This window comes from Sebastes fasciatus, chromosome 23, assembly GCF_043250625.1.
Source record: "Sebastes fasciatus isolate fSebFas1 chromosome 23, fSebFas1.pri, whole genome shotgun sequence".
In the NCBI taxonomy this organism is placed as follows: Eukaryota; Metazoa; Chordata; class Actinopteri; order Perciformes; family Sebastidae; genus Sebastes; species Sebastes fasciatus.
Window position 1 is genome coordinate 17,278,053 of NC_133817.1, and position 20,927 is coordinate 17,298,979.

At 37.6% G+C, this 20,927-nt stretch overlaps 2 protein-coding genes across 2 annotated transcripts; both read right to left on the bottom strand.

Moving 5' to 3' along the window:
- Positions 1-2,621: 2,621 nt before the first annotated feature.
- On the bottom strand, positions 2,622-11,416 carry ube2nb (ubiquitin-conjugating enzyme E2Nb). The gene is made up of 4 exons (XM_074625452.1): positions 11,258-11,416; positions 8,346-8,592; positions 6,581-6,721; positions 2,622-5,027 (listed from the first exon to the last, which is right to left on the bottom strand). The coding sequence occupies exons 1-4, from the start codon at positions 11,285-11,287 to the stop codon at positions 4,984-4,986; spliced, it is 462 nt and encodes a 153-aa protein (XP_074481553.1). The 5' UTR covers positions 11,288-11,416; the 3' UTR covers positions 2,622-4,983.
- A 3,758-nt stretch (positions 11,417-15,174) lies between these two features.
- On the bottom strand, positions 15,175-20,124 carry mrpl42 (mitochondrial ribosomal protein L42). Its single transcript, XM_074625453.1, has 5 exons — positions 19,968-20,124; positions 18,873-18,936; positions 17,974-18,058; positions 17,470-17,633; positions 15,175-17,193 (listed from the first exon to the last, which is right to left on the bottom strand). The coding sequence occupies exons 1-5, from the start codon at positions 20,044-20,046 to the stop codon at positions 17,148-17,150; spliced, it is 438 nt and encodes a 145-aa protein (XP_074481554.1). The 5' UTR covers positions 20,047-20,124; the 3' UTR covers positions 15,175-17,147.
- Between the last annotated feature and the right edge of the window lie 803 nt (positions 20,125-20,927).

Here is a 20,927-nt window from a genome sequence, read left to right on the forward strand (position 1 = left end):
TTATATTATCATATTATTTATATTACACACAGCAGCCTGTCAGTGTGGAGACAGCATTTACCTTTAGACAGCTTCCTTATTGTCCCAGAGGGAGATTTGTTTTCACAGCCGGTACATATTCAGTTTATGTTGGGAAATGAATTTTTTCAGAAAACATTTAGTTAACTGAACAAATAAATGACGGAAAATCCAAGTATTTAAAATCATTTTGGGGGAGGTTGTTTTGTTTCGGAATATTTCCTGGCAACAGCTCAGCATTTGGGATTCCTCTTGCAGAAGTGCAAAGTATTTATGGGTTTTGTATTGACTCTGACCCAGTTAGTCTGGTGAGGGTTTCAGGCCATCACTCAGATCTTACTTTGAAGTGACCGTCTCATGTCTCTTGTTCAACAGTCACTCTGTTAAAAAGGTCATTCATTGGTCGTATATAGTTGGCAAAAACAAACCATAAAATGTGAGGTCAAACTCTATAAAAGCACAGCCCATAGTCTGAGTAGATAACTAACAAACTGAGACATTATCATTATCAAGCCAACATGTTTTTGTATCAGTAGTGGCTGACATGAGCTCATATTTATAAATATGAAATGCATTAAGTTATATTGACTGACTCATAAATATCATTTCACCCAGCGATTTCCTCCGGATGGACGGTGCAAGAGAGACAACAGCCTGTGAGACTAGTTAATGTTTGGTCAGATATTTCAGATAGTGAGGGAGAATCATTTCCTGCAATTCCACTCAAAGAATGGCTGCATACCAGCCTGAATGACTCACTGTTGCCATATAAACCGATCCATGATCATAAAACATTGTGAAACCTTCGTGTCTGGTGAGAAGACGTGAAAAACAAGGACAGGTGCCTCCTGCAGGAAGGCAGATGCTATAAAACTGTTGCCAGAGTGGAGAGATTGTATTTGCTCAGGTATCCAAACATATTGACGGGACACATGGCTGTGACTTCATGAGATGCTGCTGAGAATTTAAAGACACCTAACAGAAATGAATATAAACCAAGAGGAGGAAGTACACATCCTGATGCTATTTTCATGAGGTACCTCAGTTCTAGCAACCAACAGGTGTCAAGTTGTTTGATCAAAGTAAAATTTGCATGTGGCGCCATCTGGTGAAATTCTACGGAACAGCAGGAGAAAAGGACCTTTCTCACAGCACACATATTGACATGACATAGCAGGAAAAACACAGGTTTGTGTGCAGTCCTGACAATATTTAATTAAAAAAAACAACATTAAAATGTGTTTTTCAAAGTAAAATATTGAAATTTTATAAATTTAGTGGTATTTAAATACAACAAGTAGTGATTACATTTCACATTTAGGTATTCATTTGCTTATAAGATTCAAATCTTAAGGCCTTTCTTAGCCTTCATATTCCTACTATGACAAGTCAAGAAATGTGCTGTGAAAAATGTTTATTTATTAAAAAAAAAAGAAGGGAAATATTCCTTTATGCTAACAGTTGTTAACCAGCTGCTATCAATGTTATTACAGCAGCTGATTTGAATGATTTCTTCTTCTATTTAAAAGTGTGAATCTGTTAACAGAACTACTGTAGCATATCTGGGAATCCTCAGATCCTGTGGGGAACTATAAGGGGCCGTTTTGCAAATCCCCTTTTTGACAGACAACTTTTTCTGTTCGCCGGATTAATATGTGGAACTCCTTATCCACAGAACTTAAAATGGATTATTAATGGGATCATTACACCAAAGTAGGGCTGCACAATTAATCAATTTTATCGAAATGGCAACATGGTCTACTGCAACTTTCAAATCGCAGGATGAGGAAGAAATCGCAATATTTGTTTAAAAGGTGAAATGTGCATCAAATTACCATTTTAAATTAAATATTGCGGCTTTGCAGAGATGTCCTGGCCTACATATCATATACTACAGACTTAGGAAAACATCTTTGCTTGGTACAGATCCCTGCAAAAAAAAAAAAATCACACCATAATCTTTTTAAATGAGATGAGAATAATGATGTAAAAAATATTCCCTTGAATATCGCAAATCATACCGCAATTGCAATTCTAGTCAAAAAAAATTGCAATTAGATATTTTTCAAAATCGTGCAGCCTTATACAGTCAAATTGAGACGGTTTTTAAGAGTTTTGTATTAATTTATTGTGGAGTTTTAGTATGTATTTTCATGTTGACACGTGTTTTTCAAGAGGTCCCTCTAGGGATGGATTAAATTAACCCCATAGTACACTGATGTGCCATTGGTCCATGCTATATACTTGTCCCTAAAATAAATAGCAGCATGTGCTGTATTTTGTGTGACTCACTACTGTTTAAAGCGTCAGTGCCTCCCTCAGTTGGACATGAACGGTGCTTCCTCCTGCAAATAAAGATGCAATGTAGGTTTTAGCACCTAAATCTGATTCTAAGGGCTGTGATTTGAAATTTATAAAATGGTTGTGCCTCAAAAAGCTGTCCAATTGAATAAGATTCATTCTCAGAGTGCTAATTCCTGCTAGAGACATATATGCATGAAATTCATAGCACCGCCAGCCTCCATAAATTAAATCTTTGCTGTAACATCCCTCCTTTAGGGGAACACAAACTCCACACATACATAAACCAGACGAGCCTCTAAGTACTTACTCAACTCAGTTTATTTACAGAGTATTTGAAGAGCCATGTATGCAAATGTACTGAAATTACCGACAGAACTTTTTCTTTTTTTTTTACACATAGGGAGCTGATTAATCAGTTTGATCTCTCAATATTTTGATCTAGATGCTTCAAAAATCCAGTGAGTGACTGTTTCTTGGTTTAGATTACTGTCAAGTCCCTCAAGGAAACAATAAATTAACTGGGTTGTAAGCCGTGCTCCATCTTCCAGACTTGAGTAAATGTAGCAGTTAGAAACAGTTAGTTAATAATTCTGGGCGAGGACGGGACACAAAGAGATCGAAGCAGCAACACCAAGCCTGCGATAGTCCAATAAGAGAGCGAAGAAAAGAGATCAACCTAAAAAGAACGCTTAACAGAAATGGTTTTACTACAATGTAACGTTACGGTCCTCCCTCAGATGAGCCATACATAAAGCTACGGGGCGATGAGCCTTTCAAATCACCGTCTGTTGATCTTTCTAACCACGAATAATTAAAATGAAAGGATTTTTTTGAAGTCTTTTCTACGGGTCAAAAACAAATCCCAACGTAGAATTTGACACAAGAGATCAGGTGTAATTTCTAGCCGGCAGGAGATCTGTGTTAGCCTTTAATTTTAAATACTTTTTATTTGCAATATCACTTTTTTTGCCACCACAATGACCCAATCAATTCAATGCACTTACATTATCATCACAGATTGGTATCATCGAAAGAGCAGAAAATCACGGTGAGAGACAACTTCGTAACCGACGACAAAACCTTCAAAAACGTTCCCTTTAAAGACGACTCAACTCTCGCAAACACCCCGAAGAAAACTAGTCTGAACTGTCCTGACACCAGTCTGGTTATGGTACATGCCTTTTTAATGAACACTGAAAATAAAATAGAGAACAGGCAACATATAGATAGCATGGACAGACAGTTAAAAAAGGGAAATAAAAACAAAGACAGCTCCCAAAGCGTCCCAAACCCTTAAAAAAAAAAGGACATTTTCAACACATCTCTGCTACTACATGCAACTGCTGTCATTCTACCTTTCTGAATGTGTTGGAAATGGCTTTTTATAAGCATGTGGAAGTAACCTGCTCACCCTCCCCAAACTGTCCAACTTCTACGGAAACTTGTACAGATGTGAGAAAAACTGATCAAATTTCACATTACTGCCGCACAAACCGCTTGATGCAACGTTGAAAGAACAAAACATCACATTAAATCATCAGATTTTGGATTATTATAAAACACAGTCCTCACCTAATTGGGCTCAGGCATCTAATCACACAATAATCTGCCCTTTTCTATCAACCTAAAACCAAGATGGAAATAATTAAAAATAAAATTACATCTGTTGGGGCCACAAATCGACACTAGCCATGGACTAAATGCTTTTAAATATTCGCTGTGGCTGTTCAGTACGGTGTATTCTCTACCGGCAAATTTGGCAAGTATACAGCAACCGCTGAATTTATTTTACATTAAAAATGCTGGAATGAACCTCCCTCAGTTGTCTGCGGATGAAAATGACCCTCTCGGTTTGTCTGAGTGTCTTTTGAAGGTTTACATGTTAGTATTTCCTGTGTGGAACCCTCTAAATTTACTTGTTTTTATGTCCAATTTTACAAGATTGTGAACATATTGTAAAGAGTTTCACCTCTGTGCTCAGTATTAAGTGCCCCGTGTGCTCTTGAGATGATGCTGAACTACAGCAGCTGCACCGCCAACTACATATTCAGTGTTGTGACGTGTTTTGGTGTGCACAGACACACAGGAGTGTGAATCCAACTAACCTTCTTCTTGTTGAATGTAAAGGGCTACTTTCCAATAACTCATCGCTTTCCCTAAAAAGAGTAAAGACAAACGTCATCATTCATATATTCATATATTCATATTTTCCGTCCGCTTACTACTTGTGGGAGAGAAGACAGCTTATATCAGTCATCTCTCACAAAAGACATACAGATGTGTTGACAAATAATGCATGTGTTAAAAGGAGAAACAGCTTTAATGCATGTATATTCTGCAAACGTACCAGTACGTGCCTTGTTCAGGACAACATATTGCATGTTATGTTTAAGACTGTCGTGGGGAGGGTGTCGTTCTCTGTCCATGCATTTAAATAGCAACACAGAAAAAAAAAAAGGCTAACACACACTTAACGCGTCTTAGAGAGGAAAATAAGTCACCCGGAGGTCTGCAGCAGTAACTCTTGTCATATCTTTCAAATAGATTTGGACTTATGATCTTTTTTTTCTTTTTCTCTTTTTTTGTGTCCGTTAAATTCGAATGTTGACAGAATAGGAGTACATTTTGTGGATCACATTCAGAAGCCTCGTCTCTTGTCTTTTATACTTCGGTGTTGCCCGCGTAGAGCCTGGTCCATGATCGGGCTGTGGGGGAGAGAGAGACGGGAGAGATTAAATGGTGTGAGGAGGATACGGTGCAGGACTGTGGATAAGGACAGTGTTGCAGAGTGAACACAGATGAGCAAACAAACTCCCAGAGCAACAAGCAGCTGGAAGTAACTCAAATGTCCCAGGATTTCTAAATACAAAACAATTAAGTCAGTTTATCAAATCAAAAGAAAATTAATCACCAACAGTTTTAATGATCATGTTATCATTTAGAAAGTTTATGAAGAAAACATACAGTTTTGTTGGTTTCAGCTGGGGCAGCAATTGAGGATTATATTCCTTATTGACTAATCTACAAAACGTTTTCTCGATTAATGACTAATCGTTTTAAATTCTTAGAAAATAGTTTTCCAAAAACCATGTTGACATATTCAGAATGCTTAATTTGTTCCACAAATGGTTCAAAACCCTAAGGGTATTCAGGTTTCTGTCATAGAAGATAGAAACATATTCACATTTACTGGAACCAATACGTATATAATACCATAAAATACCATATGGTATTTTTCCTTAAAATAATAAATGATCAAAATAGTTGCGTATTAATGTCCTGTTGATTAACTAAGCTCTAGTTCCAGATAACCTCGTCTGAGGGTTTGCTGGTTAGAAAACAAGCAATCTGAAGTTATCACAGGGGGCTCAGAGATTGTGACGGACAATATATAGGATGAACTAATAATTGATTAATTGAAAAATCATTGACGGATTAATGCAGCTCAATCAAATCAATCAGGCTTGCTCCCGAACGCACAGCAACACTGCAGCGTTCCTTCACCTTCTTTGTTGGTGAATGTTCAATTTTGATGAAATTAAATTTAGATTATGTATTACATGGGAGCAAAAAGCCACGCTCAATGAACAGCAAACTCAAGAGAAATGACAAGACAGGTCTGTATACACCAGCCGTACAATACCAATTAAAAGCATACGTTACTACATGTAGATGTTATTTCTTAGCCTGATATTTAAACTGAATTTTAATTTTGTTACAACTTTATTACACAGTGTGAACCCGGCTTCATGTTAGCCATTTAACACTGTTGATTGTAACACGTCTAACAATGCCCATTCATCAAGATAAGCCTCTAAGCTTCTTTTACATGATCCTCCAATACGGAGATCACCGGACAGACAACTGTAAGCACTCAATACTCTCAACCCATCTTCTCAAGTACCACAGGGACCAGTTGAAAGATTATACTATACTGGGAGAATGTCTTTCATTTGCAAAAATGTCTACAATGGACTGTGTTGCTCTGTTTTGAGAGCCGTTATCTCAGTCAGATGATTTACAGACTTGAAAACTGCATCCATTTCATTCATGCTTATTTACTGCCATATTTGACTGTATTTACAGTCAGATTATGTTGTCAACTACAACAGCACTGATTGGGTTGTTTCACATTCATGAGAACACCACAAGACAAAACGAAATCATACTGGAAATCTGTGACCACCTGTAGCGGTGGTGGCAATATCGTTTAGTACAGCTGATCCCGACTGCTTTAATGAGTTAATCGGATCCTCACCTGTTTCAATGGCACTGCTTTCGTTTTTCTTCCACTGCTCTGCAACATCGTTTGCCAGGGGATCATCTGGATTGGGAGCACTTAATAACGCCTGGATAGATAGCAACACTGTGCGGATCTGCAGGGCTGGAGACCACTTATCTGGAAGAAGGAAAGTTCAGAAAGAGATGCAAAAAGAGAATCGGCTTAAAAAGAGGGAAACTTCAGGGTGAGACGGCACTGGTAAAAGTGGATAAGGATGGCCACAACATTCCAGTGACAGAGAGAGACGACAAGCAGCAACCACCATGAATGAGAGCTGAAGCCGATCGGGAATTGCTCTGAGATCCATGTTTCCCTAAGGCTACTTGATAATGGAAAACCACTCTAATAAATCTAATGAATCCAAACAATAAAATAAGAGCTAGTGACAAACTTTAAGTGCACATCAGAGTGCCCACAAACCAGTCTGTTCTAATATTTCCATTATTGCCTCAGAGCGAGTTTAGCAACACAGCTGCTGTTGTCTGTTCGGCTGTTGCCAAATAAACATGACCATGGCTTTGTTTACCTCAAAACTTGATTTAATGGTTGTAATCGCTTCGGCTTCCTGAGGCTTCATCCCACAAGATTGCTTTCTGCAAATACAACCAGATGCTTTTCAGCCGTCTCATATTATAAAAAGGGTAATTTCAGAGATGCGTAAACCTCTCAGTCAGATGTAAGGTCACCATCAGTGTATTGCTTGATTCGATATTTGAGTTACTGTTTCAGCGCAGTTACTAAGATGTGACATGATATTTAGAGAATGTAAAGCACTACAGCCTTACAGTGAATGAAAGGTGTAATCTATATTATATCATGTAACAATGTCAGTAATAAGTGCTAATTTGAATTTCTATTTCCCCTATCTTAATATTTACTACATCCAGAATATAAAAATGTCAGGCTTTTACAGAACTGTCCAAATTGCCAATTAAATAGCACTACGTAAAATGCAAATATGTTCTATTTTAACATTGAATTGTTATTACAGATTTGCACTGTGGTTATATATTGTAAGTTTTAATGCAAATGTTTGTACATATTACTTATATTCTCATTTCTTATTTTTATAATTTACTTATATTTCTCTACATATACTGTGTTATATATTGTAGCATTATGTACATAATTTACATGTTACATGCTCTTTTATTTCTATTTTCTTACATTTTTATGTTTATATAAGAGCAAGTATTTCTGATTCTGAATGAATGGGCTCTGTGCTGCTGAGAGCAGCAGCACTGTAGGCAGTCATTTCCCATAAACAAGACCTGGCAATCCTAGTTTTTGCTATCTGTCCAGCACAAAACAGCATGCAGCTAAAAATCCAAATACTTTTCTCTAAAAGACCAGTTAGACTTCATTTGTTGTGTGATCAGAAACTCCATTGGGATGCCTATGATGCTCTGTCTCGTTGGGATATTAAGTAAGCAGCTGCTTGCAAACCCATTGGGAACAATAACTTGATCACTCGTGCATGTCAGATGGGCATAAAAGCTATCGCCAAGAGGTTTTCTTCCTCAGACTCGTCAAAAATCTCTAGTTGTAGCGTTGATGTTATTTATGATGCTGCTTTTTTTTGGTGCTAATTTCCAGGTTTAAAAGAAAACAATGCAAACAAAAAGGGCTACCTTACAATCCTGCAATATGCTGTGTGTGGTTCCACAGTGATGCCACCCAGGGAACAAAATGTACATATCAAAAAAAGTCTTGCAATTTACTTACGATCATGCTTTCTTACCTTTCAAAATGTCTAAACATATTCTTCCCAGTTTGTCAACATTGGGGTGGTAGATTTTGGTCATGAATCGCACTTTGGGAGCTGCCATGGGATACTCTTCTGGAAGAAATAGTTCAAGTTTAAATGTGCCTCCTTCAAAGGGAGAGTCTTGAGGCCCTGCAATGATCACATGGAAGTAGCGTGCGTTCCCTTCATCTGGCATAGCCGTGATCCCTGGAACAGGCTCCGCCAACAACCGCTGGGTCTCCTGAGAGTGGTCACAATGAGAAATACATAATATTATTGACATTTCTGAGTAGGTGCTGACTTTCAAGTGTATACTGGATGAGGATACACACTTTCACCCTGCTTAGTCACACACACACTTCCAAACTCCCCCACATACAAAACCACATTGCAAAAGCTATTGTTTAACACAGAAACTAAAATGTGGCTGCAGGCAGGAGCACTTCTGACATACTGCACAATGATTTTCTTAAAGGAGGTTGAGCTTCAGTAATAAACATAAAAATATGATAGGGTAGCACATCCCAGATTTAAAAATCAAGGAGGACAAAATACTAGCATTTCACTTGTTTGATTGGCTCACATCACAATAGACGGAGCCTCAACGCTCTGAAGAAGGCTTCATGCCGAAATGCGTAAGCGTATGTCTGTTGTAATGTGAGCCAATAAACAAGTGAAATGCTAGCATTTTGTCCTCCTTTATTTTGAAATCTGGGAAGTGCTACCCTATCATTCTTTTATACTGCATAATTACTTACTTTAATTAAAAAACGCAAAAAGAACTTCCCACCACATTAACCTGCTATAAATAAATGAAAAAAAATATTTAGGAATGCAGCTAACATTATTTTCATGATAGATTTATCTGTTTATTTTAGGGATGCGCCGATCCAACTCAGTCCTGATATAGATACCTGGGCTTTGGGTATCGGCCGATACCGAGTACCGATCCGATACCAGTGTTTAATTAATAAGCTGTACGCCTCACCATTCTTTTATTTGTAAAGCAACATCAGGCCTCCTTTAAACATTAATTTCCTAAATTTATAAAACAAAATGTAACAAATAAATACATAGATATAAATTTAGTGAATTGTTATTTATTATTAAAATAATAAATTGTACACCATCAACATGGTAAAAAAATCTTCAAAATTAACAGGAATTACAATTCAAGTGTAATCCTTTTTAAATGCAGTAACAAATTGGTCAAACAGGAATTAAAATTCCAGTATATAATTTATATAATCATAGAATTAATCTATTAAATCGACTCATTGTTTCAGCTCCAAGTTTATTTTATGATCCATTTAATTATAAGAATTGAGTAAATTACAGTTTGTCTGGTGTGTTCATATACATTTTCTATTGCTATTAGTGGAGAATTAAGAGTGGTACTGCAAATCAATAAAGTATTGTGCGACCATAAGAGACAAACAACAATGGAAATCAAAAGGAGGAAGTCCAGTATATAATGTATATAGTGTACAATCATAGAATTAATCTATTAAATCGACTCATTGTTTCAGCTCCAAGTTTATTTTATGATCCATTTAATTATAAGAAAAGAATTGAGTTCACAGATTAGTTTGTCTGGTGTGTCTGAATGAATTTTCTATTGTTATTAGTGGAATTTGAGAATTAAAGAGTGGTGCTGCAAATCAATAAAGTATTCAAGTAATCAAGTAATCAAAAGGAGGAAGTGGAATATTTCATATTTCTGCATATGTCATAAAGCAGGTGCACCAAAAACATCTGCAGGTGACTTGGTGTCATATTGTTGTAAATACTACTTCGTTAAGATTGGAAAACAAAACTGCAGATTTCCATAATGGAAAGCTTGTGTCGTGTTTTCACTTTAGTCAACGTGACGTTTACTGGCTGTGAAAAAAAACCCTGCTAAACCTGAGAAAGAGACTAATTGTTTCAGCTCCAGGTTTATTTTATGATCCATTTAATTATAAGAATTGAGTAAACAGATTATTACAGTTTGTCTGGTGTGTTTATATACATTTTCTATTGCTATTAGTGGAGAATTAAGAGTGGTACTGCAAATCAATAAAGTATTGTGCGATCATAAGACACAAACAGCAATGGAAATCGAAAAGTAGGAAGGGGAATATTTCATATTTCTGCATGTCATAAAGCAGGTGCACTGAAAACATCTGCAGGTAACTTGCTTTCATATTGTTGTAAATCATTTCTTCGTTAAGATTGGAAAACAAAACTGTAGGTTTCTATAATGGAAAGCTTGTGTCGTGTTTTCACTTTAGTCAACGTGACGTTTACTGGCTGTGATAATAAAAACCCTGCTGAACCTGAGAAAGAGCTGCTCCGTGTTGCGGAACAAGGCTGATCGCGCCCACTAAAACCGGGCCTGGTGGCACACTGGAGCTGACGCACAACGACACAAGGCCCTTAAATATACCCCTTTCATTTTATACAAAAAAAGCTTTGGGAACATGTTTGCTTTACTACAATAAGTTAAATGACTCAACTACACGAGAGCAGCGTTTAACATCACGTGTGTTCCAATCACCGAAGCTAATGGTAGCTAACGGTTACGGTTGGCTCGCTCACATAGCGGACCCATTCATACAAACTGTCATCATTCTATTGCTCCATACTACTAATTAGCAACCCACGTGATGTTAAAAACTACAATTATAAGCTCGACAACAAATCTACTCGATCAAAAATGAAAGCACAGCTAGAGCAGAAGCGGAAGTGGCAAACAAAACACGGAGCTAAGAGCTAACTGTGCTAGCCGCGCTGACGTCAGGCTACACGCTGCATGTTGCAGTAATCATTGTACGCACATATTACCACTTAATTACATGTTATAATACAACACACACAGCCTCGTTAAGATGTATATATATATATATACAACGTGTAAAGTGTACCTTTATAATCCTACGAGGCAAACCGGCCATCTTGTGTTAGCTCTTGTATTTTTAGCCTGTAGGACTCTTCTTCTGTCTTCAGCTGCTGGACTGAGCTGCTGCCGGGCGGGGACAAGAGACGCACACAGGAGACGCACACATCCGGTGGCTTCAGATGACGTCAGGGAGTATGCTGGTGTTTATTGAAGATAATTAATTTACAAACATTAAGGCATTGTCTAAATTTAATACTTCTAACATACAAGTCACAATTGGATAGGAAAGATAACTTAAATTATAAAAAATAATAATATAATAGCAAAAATAAAAGAAAATAATTAAAGGAACAACAAAAATAAATGCTTTAATAAATTTCATTTTCCTCCATTTGGATGCATGGATGTTCAAGATTGTCTATGTAAAAAAAAATATAAATAATAATTGTAATATTACTTCTAGATTTTGCCCAGATTTTTTAGGTGTTATTTTTAGCGTTATAAACACAATTTACTTACTTTACTTTATACTTTATACTTTATTGTCAGACAGGTCTGAAATTTGTTTTGCATAACAGCAGCTCCGTTTGCAACATCACAGAAAGGACAAAGACAATAAACAAGGATACAAACATTTAAACATTACAATCACAGAAGACAATATTCAGGGCCCTTTAACGCACATTTGATCTGGGATTAGGCTCCATATTTAGTTTAAGGATTGACTGATGCAAAAAAGAGTGCTTCAGTCTAACCTTATTAAATCGTGGAACCCTGTATCTCCGATTCGATGGTAACAGTTGATATTCACTGTTCAAAACATGATTGGGGTTAGAGACGATGTTGTTAGCCAGCCTTAAGATGTTATTATGATAGGCTGATTCATAGAGTTTCTCAAGGGGTTGACCAACAATCTTATAATTCTGTAAATTTCTCCACTGTGGAACTAATAAAGGATTATTTTATTTTATCTTACACAATATAATCTGCCTTTATTGCATTTATTTCTTCTCACCTTGAAGAGTTCAGGTTGTTCCCGTCAGGCCGCAGATACAGTCTGCCTAAAGATAGGACCAATAGGCTCAGAAATTCTTTTATTCCGACTGCCATTGGTTTCCTAAACAATGCCCTGTAATGTTGTATGTTGTAAGCTTTCGTATTTATTGCCTTTAATGTGTTTATTGTATTCGTTTGCCCCTAAGGGATAATAAAGTTTTCCTTGACCTTGACACTTATACTTTTGTTATGGTACAGTATGAGAAGATCTTTCTGTGCAACCACGTGTGGGGGTCAATCTCTTTCAGTTCAATTTTGTCGAGACCAAACTTGTAAAATACACCAGCTTTTGTTAGTGTTTGCTCATCTGAAGATATCCTTTTGTTGTTTTCTTTTATCTCATTGTTGTAAACTTGTGTCTGTCTTGTTGTGGTGTGGAGGACCTTGAGAACTCTATGTAAGACTCGACTTTACTAGTCTGCTAAACACGGTCAGCTCTGTGAATGCTCAGGTGTTTATCAGTGGACCCCTGCCGCCGATCAGAAGAGGAGTCGAGAGATTCAGCAGATTGCTGGGACTGAACACATGGCTTTCAACAGCATGCAAATCCCACTCAGTGCATTTTATTGACAATTTAAACTTTTTTTGGGACCGCAGACATCTCTTCAAGGCAGATGGACTCTGCCTAAACAAGTCAGGAGTAAAATTGTTCAACTCCAACCTATTCTACTTCCTGCGTCATTCATCTGTTCCCTCTGCCAAGGACGCGAGACAAGAGGAATCACCACTGGAGGAAGACAAAACACAATGTGCCAGGGGACCTCAAGGAGAATCATTTCACCCCCCACCACAAGCCAGCCCTGGGATACAGCAGAGACAAGAGGAGGCGTCCTCATCCTCGCTTATCACCCTTTCTCCCTCCTCCCCCCTCTTGGAGTTCACTGACCACATGAAGGAGCTGGTCAATGCTGGAACTAAACTTACTCCCCGCCCTACACCCATTTTCTCTCCCATGATCCCCCCACGAGGTCGACCTCGAACAACTTTGGCACTATCTCCACAAGCACGACACCCACAACCTCCATCCCCTCCACAATGGAATCAGCCTCTGTCTCCGCAGCCTGATAAGGATGTTCCTTTACAAAATGTTGCAAGCACAGATTGATATGTGCTGGGTCCAGGCTTCAAGGCGAATGATACACGTGACTGTTTCCAGGATAAGCTGGGGCCCTGTGTGATGAGAGCTTCTTCTATCTCAGTTCTAATAAGTAGTAGAAAAAGAATGGTGAATCTGCAAAGAAACAGGAAGATTTTTACTGATTGTGCTAATTTATCAAATTTAGCATTGATTCCTTGCCAGCCAAACCATGTCCCAAAAAATAATAATAATGCTTCTAGCACATTAAAGCTAGCCCTGTTAAACGTCAGGTCTTTGGCAGGAAAAAGTTTTTTAATCAATGATTTTATTATTGAGCACAAGCTTGATTTTATGTTTTTAACTGAAACTTGGTTAGACCAAAATAACAGTGCAGCTGTTCTTATCGAGTCAACTCCTCCCAACTTTAGTTTTATGAGCGAAGCTAGAATGCATAAGAAAGGAGGTGGAGTTGCCATACTGTTTAATGATTCCCTCCAATGCAAACAGATATCTTATGGACATTTTGCTTCTTTTGAATATGTCGCTCTTCAGCTGAACTCCTCTTCTCGAGCTTTGTTTCTCAATATCTACAGGCCACCTAAATACTGTGCAAACTTTTTTGATGATTTTACTGAACTGCTGTCTGTAATTTGTGTTGACTTTGACTGTGTAGTCATTGTTGGTGATTTTAACATCCATGTTGACAACCAACAGGACAGAGGGGCCAAAGAACTGTGTCAGGTTCTTGATTACTATGGAATGAGTCAGCATGTGACAGAGCCCACACACAATAGGGGACACACTTTGGACTTAATCATATCAAAGGGCCTGAACATTTCCAAGGTTGTAGTGATGGATGTTGCTCTGTCTGATCATTCATGTGTATTCTTTGAGAGTACTCTTCCTGTGCACAGAAATGATAAGACAGAGGTAATCACAAAAAGGTATATCACTGAAAATACCAGTGATCAATTTGTTCAGGCTTTCTCTTCCACACCCACCCTCCCCTGGACCTCTGTCAATGAGCTTGTAGATAATTTCAATTCTAAAATGACAAATGTTATTGATACCATTGCACCCACCAAGGTGAAGATTGTCTCTGGTAAGAAAAAATCTCCATGGAGAAATACCATGTTGGTAAGAAATGAAAAAAGAGTGTCGAAAAGCTGAACGCCAGTGGCGGAAAACAAATCTACAAGTTCATTATGACATCTATAAAGAGAGACTTTGCATTTATAATTCAGAACTGAAAAATGCAAGGCGGTCCTTCTTCTCTGACATCATCACCAAAAACAATAACAATGCACGTGCCCTGTTTGCTACTGTCGACAGGCTAACAAACCCTCCTGTGTCAGTAGCCTCTGAACTTTTATCCTCCAGGGCCTGCAATGAATTTGCTTCCTTTTTTACAGAAAAAATTCACAAAATCAGACAAGCAGTCACTTCCTCCATAGCAGGTACAGGATGTTTGTTTCCCCTGCGTCCACTTAAACCTGGCGCAAATACCATGACACAGTTTTATCCAATAAATCAGACATACCTGGAGGAAATCATACAACATCTAAAATCCTCCTCATGCTGCCTTGACATTCTGCCAACAGGCCTTTTCAAAAAAGTATCAGATTGTATGGTCTCAGAGCTTTTACAGATTGTTAATGCATCTCTTGTTTCAGGAGTCTTCCCACAGGCCCTGAAAACTGCTGTCATCAAACCACTCCTCAAAAAGAACAATCTGGACTCATCAGTAGTAAATAATTACAGACCGATATCAAATCTTCCATTCTTGTCTAAAATAATTGAAAAAACAGTTTTTCAAAAATTAAATAGCTTTCTGGCACTAAACAACTCTTTTGATGTCTTCCAGTCAGGTTTTCGACGAAACCACAGCACTGAGACTGCTCTTGTTAAGGTCTTCAATGACATCCGATTGAACACAGACAGTGGTAGAACTACGGTTTTAGTTTTACTGGATCTCAGTGCTGCATTCGACACGGTTGACCATAATATATTACTAGACCGACTGGAAAACTGGGTGGGTATTTCTGGCATAGCACTCAGCTGGTTTAAATCCTACCTAAAAGACAGGGACTTCTTTGTGTCTATAGGTAATTGCAAATCTGAGCTGAACAAAATCACATGCGGAGTTCCCCAAGGCTCCATCTTGGGGCCTCTTTTGTTTAACATCTACATGCTCCCACTGGGTCAGATTTTTGAGAACAACAAAATAAATTACCATAACTATGCAGACGACACAAATTTACATAACTCTATCACCAGGAGACTACAGTCCAATACAAGCACTGAGTGAGTGCATTGAACAAGTCAATAATTGGATGTGCCAGAATTTTCTTCAGCTGAACAAAGACAAAACTGAGGTCGTAGTTTTTGGAGCCAAAAAAGAAAGATTAAAGGTTAGTGCTCACCTACAATCTGTGATGTTAAAAAGCTCAGACCAAGCCAGAAACCTTGGTGTAGTCATGGACTCAGACCTGAGCTTTAACAGCCATATTAAGACAATTACAAAGACAGCCTTCTATCACCTGAAGAATATAAGAAGAATTAGAGGACTGATGTCTCAGCAGGATTTGGAAAAACTAGTCCATGCATTTATCTTCAGCCGACTTGACTACTGTAACGGCGTCTTTACCGGTCTTCCTAAAAAATCGATCAGATCAGCTGCAGCTGATTCAGAACGCTGCTGCTAGAGTCCTCACTAAGACCAAGAAAGTGGATCACATCAGTCCAGTTCTGAAGTCTCTACACTGGCTGCCTGTCTCTCAGAGAATTGATTTCAAAATACTGCTGCTGGTTTACAAAGCACTAAATGGTTTAGGGCCAAAATACATTTCTGATCTTCTGCTGTGTTATGAACCATCCAGACCTCTCAGGTCATCTGGATCAGGTCTGCTTAGCGTCCCCAGAGTCAGAACTAAACATGCAGAAGCAGCGTTCAGTTTTTATGCACCAAATATCTGGAACAAGCTCCCAGAAACCTGCAGGACCGCTCCAACTCTCACTTCTTTTAAAACAAAGCTTAAAACTTTCCTGTTTGCGGGTGCCTTTTATTCTGACACTGCACTATAACTTTTACTCTTTTGAGTTTCATGCAATTTTAGCTTCTATCCTAGCTTTTATTTTTAGCTTGTTTTTATTTTCTAATCTTTAATGTTTTAATGTTTTTATAACTGTTTTAATTATTTCTTAATGTTCTTTTGCATTTTGTCGCAATGTTCTTGAATGTTTCTGTAAAGCACTTTGAATTGCCCTGTTGTTGAAATGTGCTATACAAATAAAGCCGCCTTGCCTTGCCTTGCCTTGCCTTGCCTACAGTTTTACACTGTAGACGAACACATCTTAAAGCTCAGCAAACTCCAGTATATTCTTTGATACCGTAAGATACAAAAATCCTAAGGATGCACCATATGATATCCCTCTTGTTTTGCATACAAATATGAAAATAAAAACTACTTTTACTCTCCAGCTAAAATCTGTTCACCAGGAATTTGAATTATGCTATACTGGTACCAACCATTAGGTTTATATTTGCAGGAGAAATTATAAAAAGTCCCTAAAATCTAGAGCAGTAAATATATACTGTACATTATCACAGTAGACCAAACAGGGCTACAAGTATGATTTCAAAGCCATATAATTGTTCAATTGTAGCAGCACTGGCTCAAAAACTCATGACAACCTACGTAATATTTAACAGTTTATTACACATCATTTTGACAATAACACAAACAAACGTCTTTTGTAGTTTTGTAACTTTGGCCTTCAACTATCTGTCCTTTGGAGGGTCCTTCTTTCTGCGTCTCATGTGGTACCTGTGAACGATGACACAGAGGGAAATTCATTTTGATTGATATCTATCAGCTCTTACACTCTGCTTCACGATTATATACTACCATTATATATATATATATATATATACACATTTATGGTGCAGTGGAAGAACAAAAAAAAAAAGGACTACAAGAAGTCACCAAGTGTCCATATCAAAGTCGGCAACTGATATAGTCCTGATAGGCCAGCACTGTATCCGTACTAAGGCAGATACATTTTTAAAATGACACATTTTTGTGTGTTATTTGTGTACTTACTGTCCTACTGGATACCACCGGTGCTTGGTGGTGAAAAACATCTTGCTCAGCTCCTCTATAGTGGGACCTTTTTTGTCCTTCAGCACCTCCTTGCTGAGGTGGGCCTTTAAAATCTGGTCATGGGTCTCAACCGGCCTGGTCAGGGGGTCTGGCCATTCTATAGGCTGCAAAGATTTACTGTTATGAACAAGGCGCCCTCTTACATATTTTTTAAATGATATGCTAATTTCCAGCAATCCTGAAACAATCTCCATATATCTTTTTGTACTGATATATGGAAAATACTGTTATATTTCTAACTGATGCACATCTGTGGCAGCAGTATGCAGTCATGTTTACAATTACAAGACTTTAAATTTGTTTGCAGTTCTATGTTGCATCACCCTGAGCCAAAAATCTCACCTAACACGTATTCATGAACAGGCTTTGATTTCTCTCTTCGGTGCTACTCAATAAGGTCATGTGACACATTGATTTTTAGGAGGTTAGAAAGCCCCCTCTTACCTGAGTAAGCTCATAGGGAACGTCAACAGCGGGATGGTAGCACACTATGGTTTTCCCATCTGAAGTCACACCGATTTCCACATTACTACATCCAAGAAAGAGAGGTTATCGTTCTGATCACATAACAATGCACATTTAACATTTTCTTAGTTACTATTCTGGGTAATCATTTTTTTACATAACTTTTAATGTTTTTTCTGTATGCATTTGGTTCACAATACTGTAATCATTTACAGACTTTACACCCAGAGGCCACGTATACAGCCTGCATCTATATCTTACAAAACTGCCAGTGTGTCCCCACAGTTACAATTACACAGCACAACCAACAAAATAATGAGAACCTCCTCCTGAACACCAAGTTGCAGCATCTTTTGCTCAATCTCCAACTTGGCTGCCTCAAATCTTAAAAATGCTTCCATAACGGTGAACTGCTTTATTCTTTTTGTTTACCTATAATTAATGTAATAAAAGTTATTAATTGAAAGTGTTTCTAAAAATGTAATACTTATTCATATCAGAGTTATGAATGCAGGACTCTCACCAGCAGACTGAGGAATAGCTTTTTCCCCCAGGCCATCAGACTTTTAAATAGATAATTTATACGACACCTTCTCACACAAAAAGTACCTCAATCATATATCTTATACTGTATATGTTCTTAATATGCCTGTATATGTTCTTAATGTATATATTCTTAATATGCCTTGTACAAAGTATTTCCTTTTATAGTCGTAATTTAACTTATTATTTTTAAGGGAGCTTCCCAGCAAAAAGCATTTCACACGATTGTACCTGTATAACCGGCGTGACAATAAACATCTTGAATCTTGAATCTTAGAGCCATAGACTAAATATTGTATCACTTTTAATTCAAACAGTTAAACTTCTTAACATACCAGTTATGGGCATCAATTGAAGGACCTCGGACACTGGACTTCTGTCGCACTGGCACCAAACATGCTGCAACAGAAAGTCAAACAGGTGAGACACACAGACACTATGCACTCGACATACTTAACAGGGAACACTTCAACTTCTTTAGCTAGAAATTATATATCACATTTGAAAGCATAAATCCACAGACCACCGTTAATGTTATCTATATGATATTAAGACAGACCCAAGAAGTTCTGACACATTCAGTCTTGTGAAGGGCTCATTGCATGGGTGGAAAAAAAGTACAAAATGCAAGTTTGACCTCTGACCCTTCACCACATTTATTTTTATTTAAATGTATTTATTTATTTTACTTTATTTCATTTTAATTCTTTGGATTGTTTAAGTATGTGTCCTCCCTTTTTCTCTGAACTCAATTGTAATTACAGTTTAAGATGAAGTCTTGTTTTGTTTTTGTATGTTTTCTCTCTACCCCCCTTGTTTTAAGTTGTGACATTTTGTGTAAAAACAAAGAGACAGCTGTAAAATGAAAATACAGTGGTAAAGAATGTGTTGATTGTATAAGTTGCTGAAACTGCAATAAAAACTAAGTTAAAAATAAATAAATAATAGTAATCCAAGGCACACTGTAGTGTTTGAACAAAATTAAAATGCCTTTACCATGGTCATTTTGTAAAATATGTTGTTCAAACACTACAGTGTGCCTTGGATTATTTTTGAGGGAGACTTGCATTTTGTACTTTTTTTCCACCCATGCAATGAGCCCTTCACAAGACTGAATGAGCCCAATACACCTGAAGGATCCAAAGAGCACCTGTATGTGATAAACCACAGAGACCCAGCAGCACTTCTACTCCACTGTCCTCAAGTAAGGACACATTGTTTCATTTTTATTTACAGATAACACATGTTTTGACAGTGAAAACACAATAAGTGCTGGCTAAATCCGAGTGTTTACCTACAAGCTGAACATACTGTCAAGGTGAGCCTCTGTTATCTCAGCTCCATATAACATGCCAGCTGCTGATAACAGATATAAACTAATACAAACCTCAAACTAATATCTTGTTAAATACATCAGCAACATAACTTACGTTGTACATGTCGCAGTGTGGCGCCGTTAGAGAGTCTCGTTAAGAGACTGTGAAGTTTACACAAATGACCCGACGCCATGCTAGCAGGATTACTTCTTAGCTGTGCAACACTATAATAGTTCCGTCAGAGCGCTCAGGCTGACTCTGACATCTGTTCCACTTTTCAAACGACCAGTCCCACCATTTTGCATTATTTTTTGACAGCTGATAAAGAAACTATTCACTTGAAAGAAACTATTCACTTGTTGTGTATCTTATTTCAAAATTGTAATTCTTCCTGCAGCTGTCAAACTCCACAACCGGCACTGCTCCCAGTAGACCACTTACGCACCTAAAACTCACAATAACCTGATATTTTCAGGTGGAATTTCTTTCATTCATTCATTCTCACTGTGCAATATCATTTTCCACTTGTGCAATTTTGTTAATAGTCTGTTTATGTCAATACTGTATATACTGCTCCTATTTTTATGCTTCCTTCTATTTAAATGGTTCATATTTTGTTACACTTTGTTTAGCTCTTTTTTTCTGTGTTAGCTGATGCATCTTGTTTTTTTGCTCTATCCCCTTTGCTGCTGTACACTGCTAATCTCCCCACTGCGGGACTAATGAAGGAATATCTTATCTTATCTTATTTAATCAAAACACATTCAGGAGTTTTGCCTACTCTTATTTTGCAGGGCTAGATAATGTTACATGTATCCTGAAAGACAAAGTCATGTGTCCACTGAAATGGTCACTGATTGTTGAATATAATATATTGTAACATCCTTTCCAAAGGCCAATCATTTTATTCAGATGGAAATATTTGAAATGGTATACTTTTCCACAGTGGCTTCCATTTTCACAAAACACAGAAACAGTAGGATTCAAACTTTAAACAATCACTGGTTTTGGTGGTTATGAGGGAAAAACAGTGTTCGAACAGGGTTAAGCTGTTTAGATTGTCATAATCTTTAA

What these genes read in the sequence shown, in the direction of transcription:
- ube2nb (XM_074625452.1), bottom strand. Translation starts at nt 11,287, where the DNA reads ATGGCCGGTTTGCCTCGTAGGATTATAAAG. An exon ending in TGCCTCGTAGGATTATAAAG is followed by an intron (nt 8,593 to 11,257) that starts GTACACTTTACA and finishes GACCACTCTCAG; the next exon opens with GAGACCCAGCGGTTGTTGGC. An exon ending in ATGTTTAGACATTTTGAAAG is followed by an intron (nt 6,722 to 8,345) that starts GTAAGAAAGCAT and finishes TCCTTCTTCCAG; the next exon opens with ATAAGTGGTCTCCAGCCCTG.
- mrpl42 (XM_074625453.1), bottom strand. Translation starts at nt 20,046, where the DNA reads ATGGCGTCGGGTCATTTGTGTAAACTTCACAGTCTCTTAACGAGACTC. An exon ending in CACACTGCGACATGTACAAC is followed by an intron (nt 18,937 to 19,967) that starts GTAAGTTATGTT and finishes TTTCTGTTGCAG; the next exon opens with CATGTTTGGTGCCAGTGCGA. An exon ending in TCAATTGATGCCCATAACTG is followed by an intron (nt 18,059 to 18,872) that starts GTATGTTAAGAA and finishes TCTTGGATGTAG; the next exon opens with TAATGTGGAAATCGGTGTGA.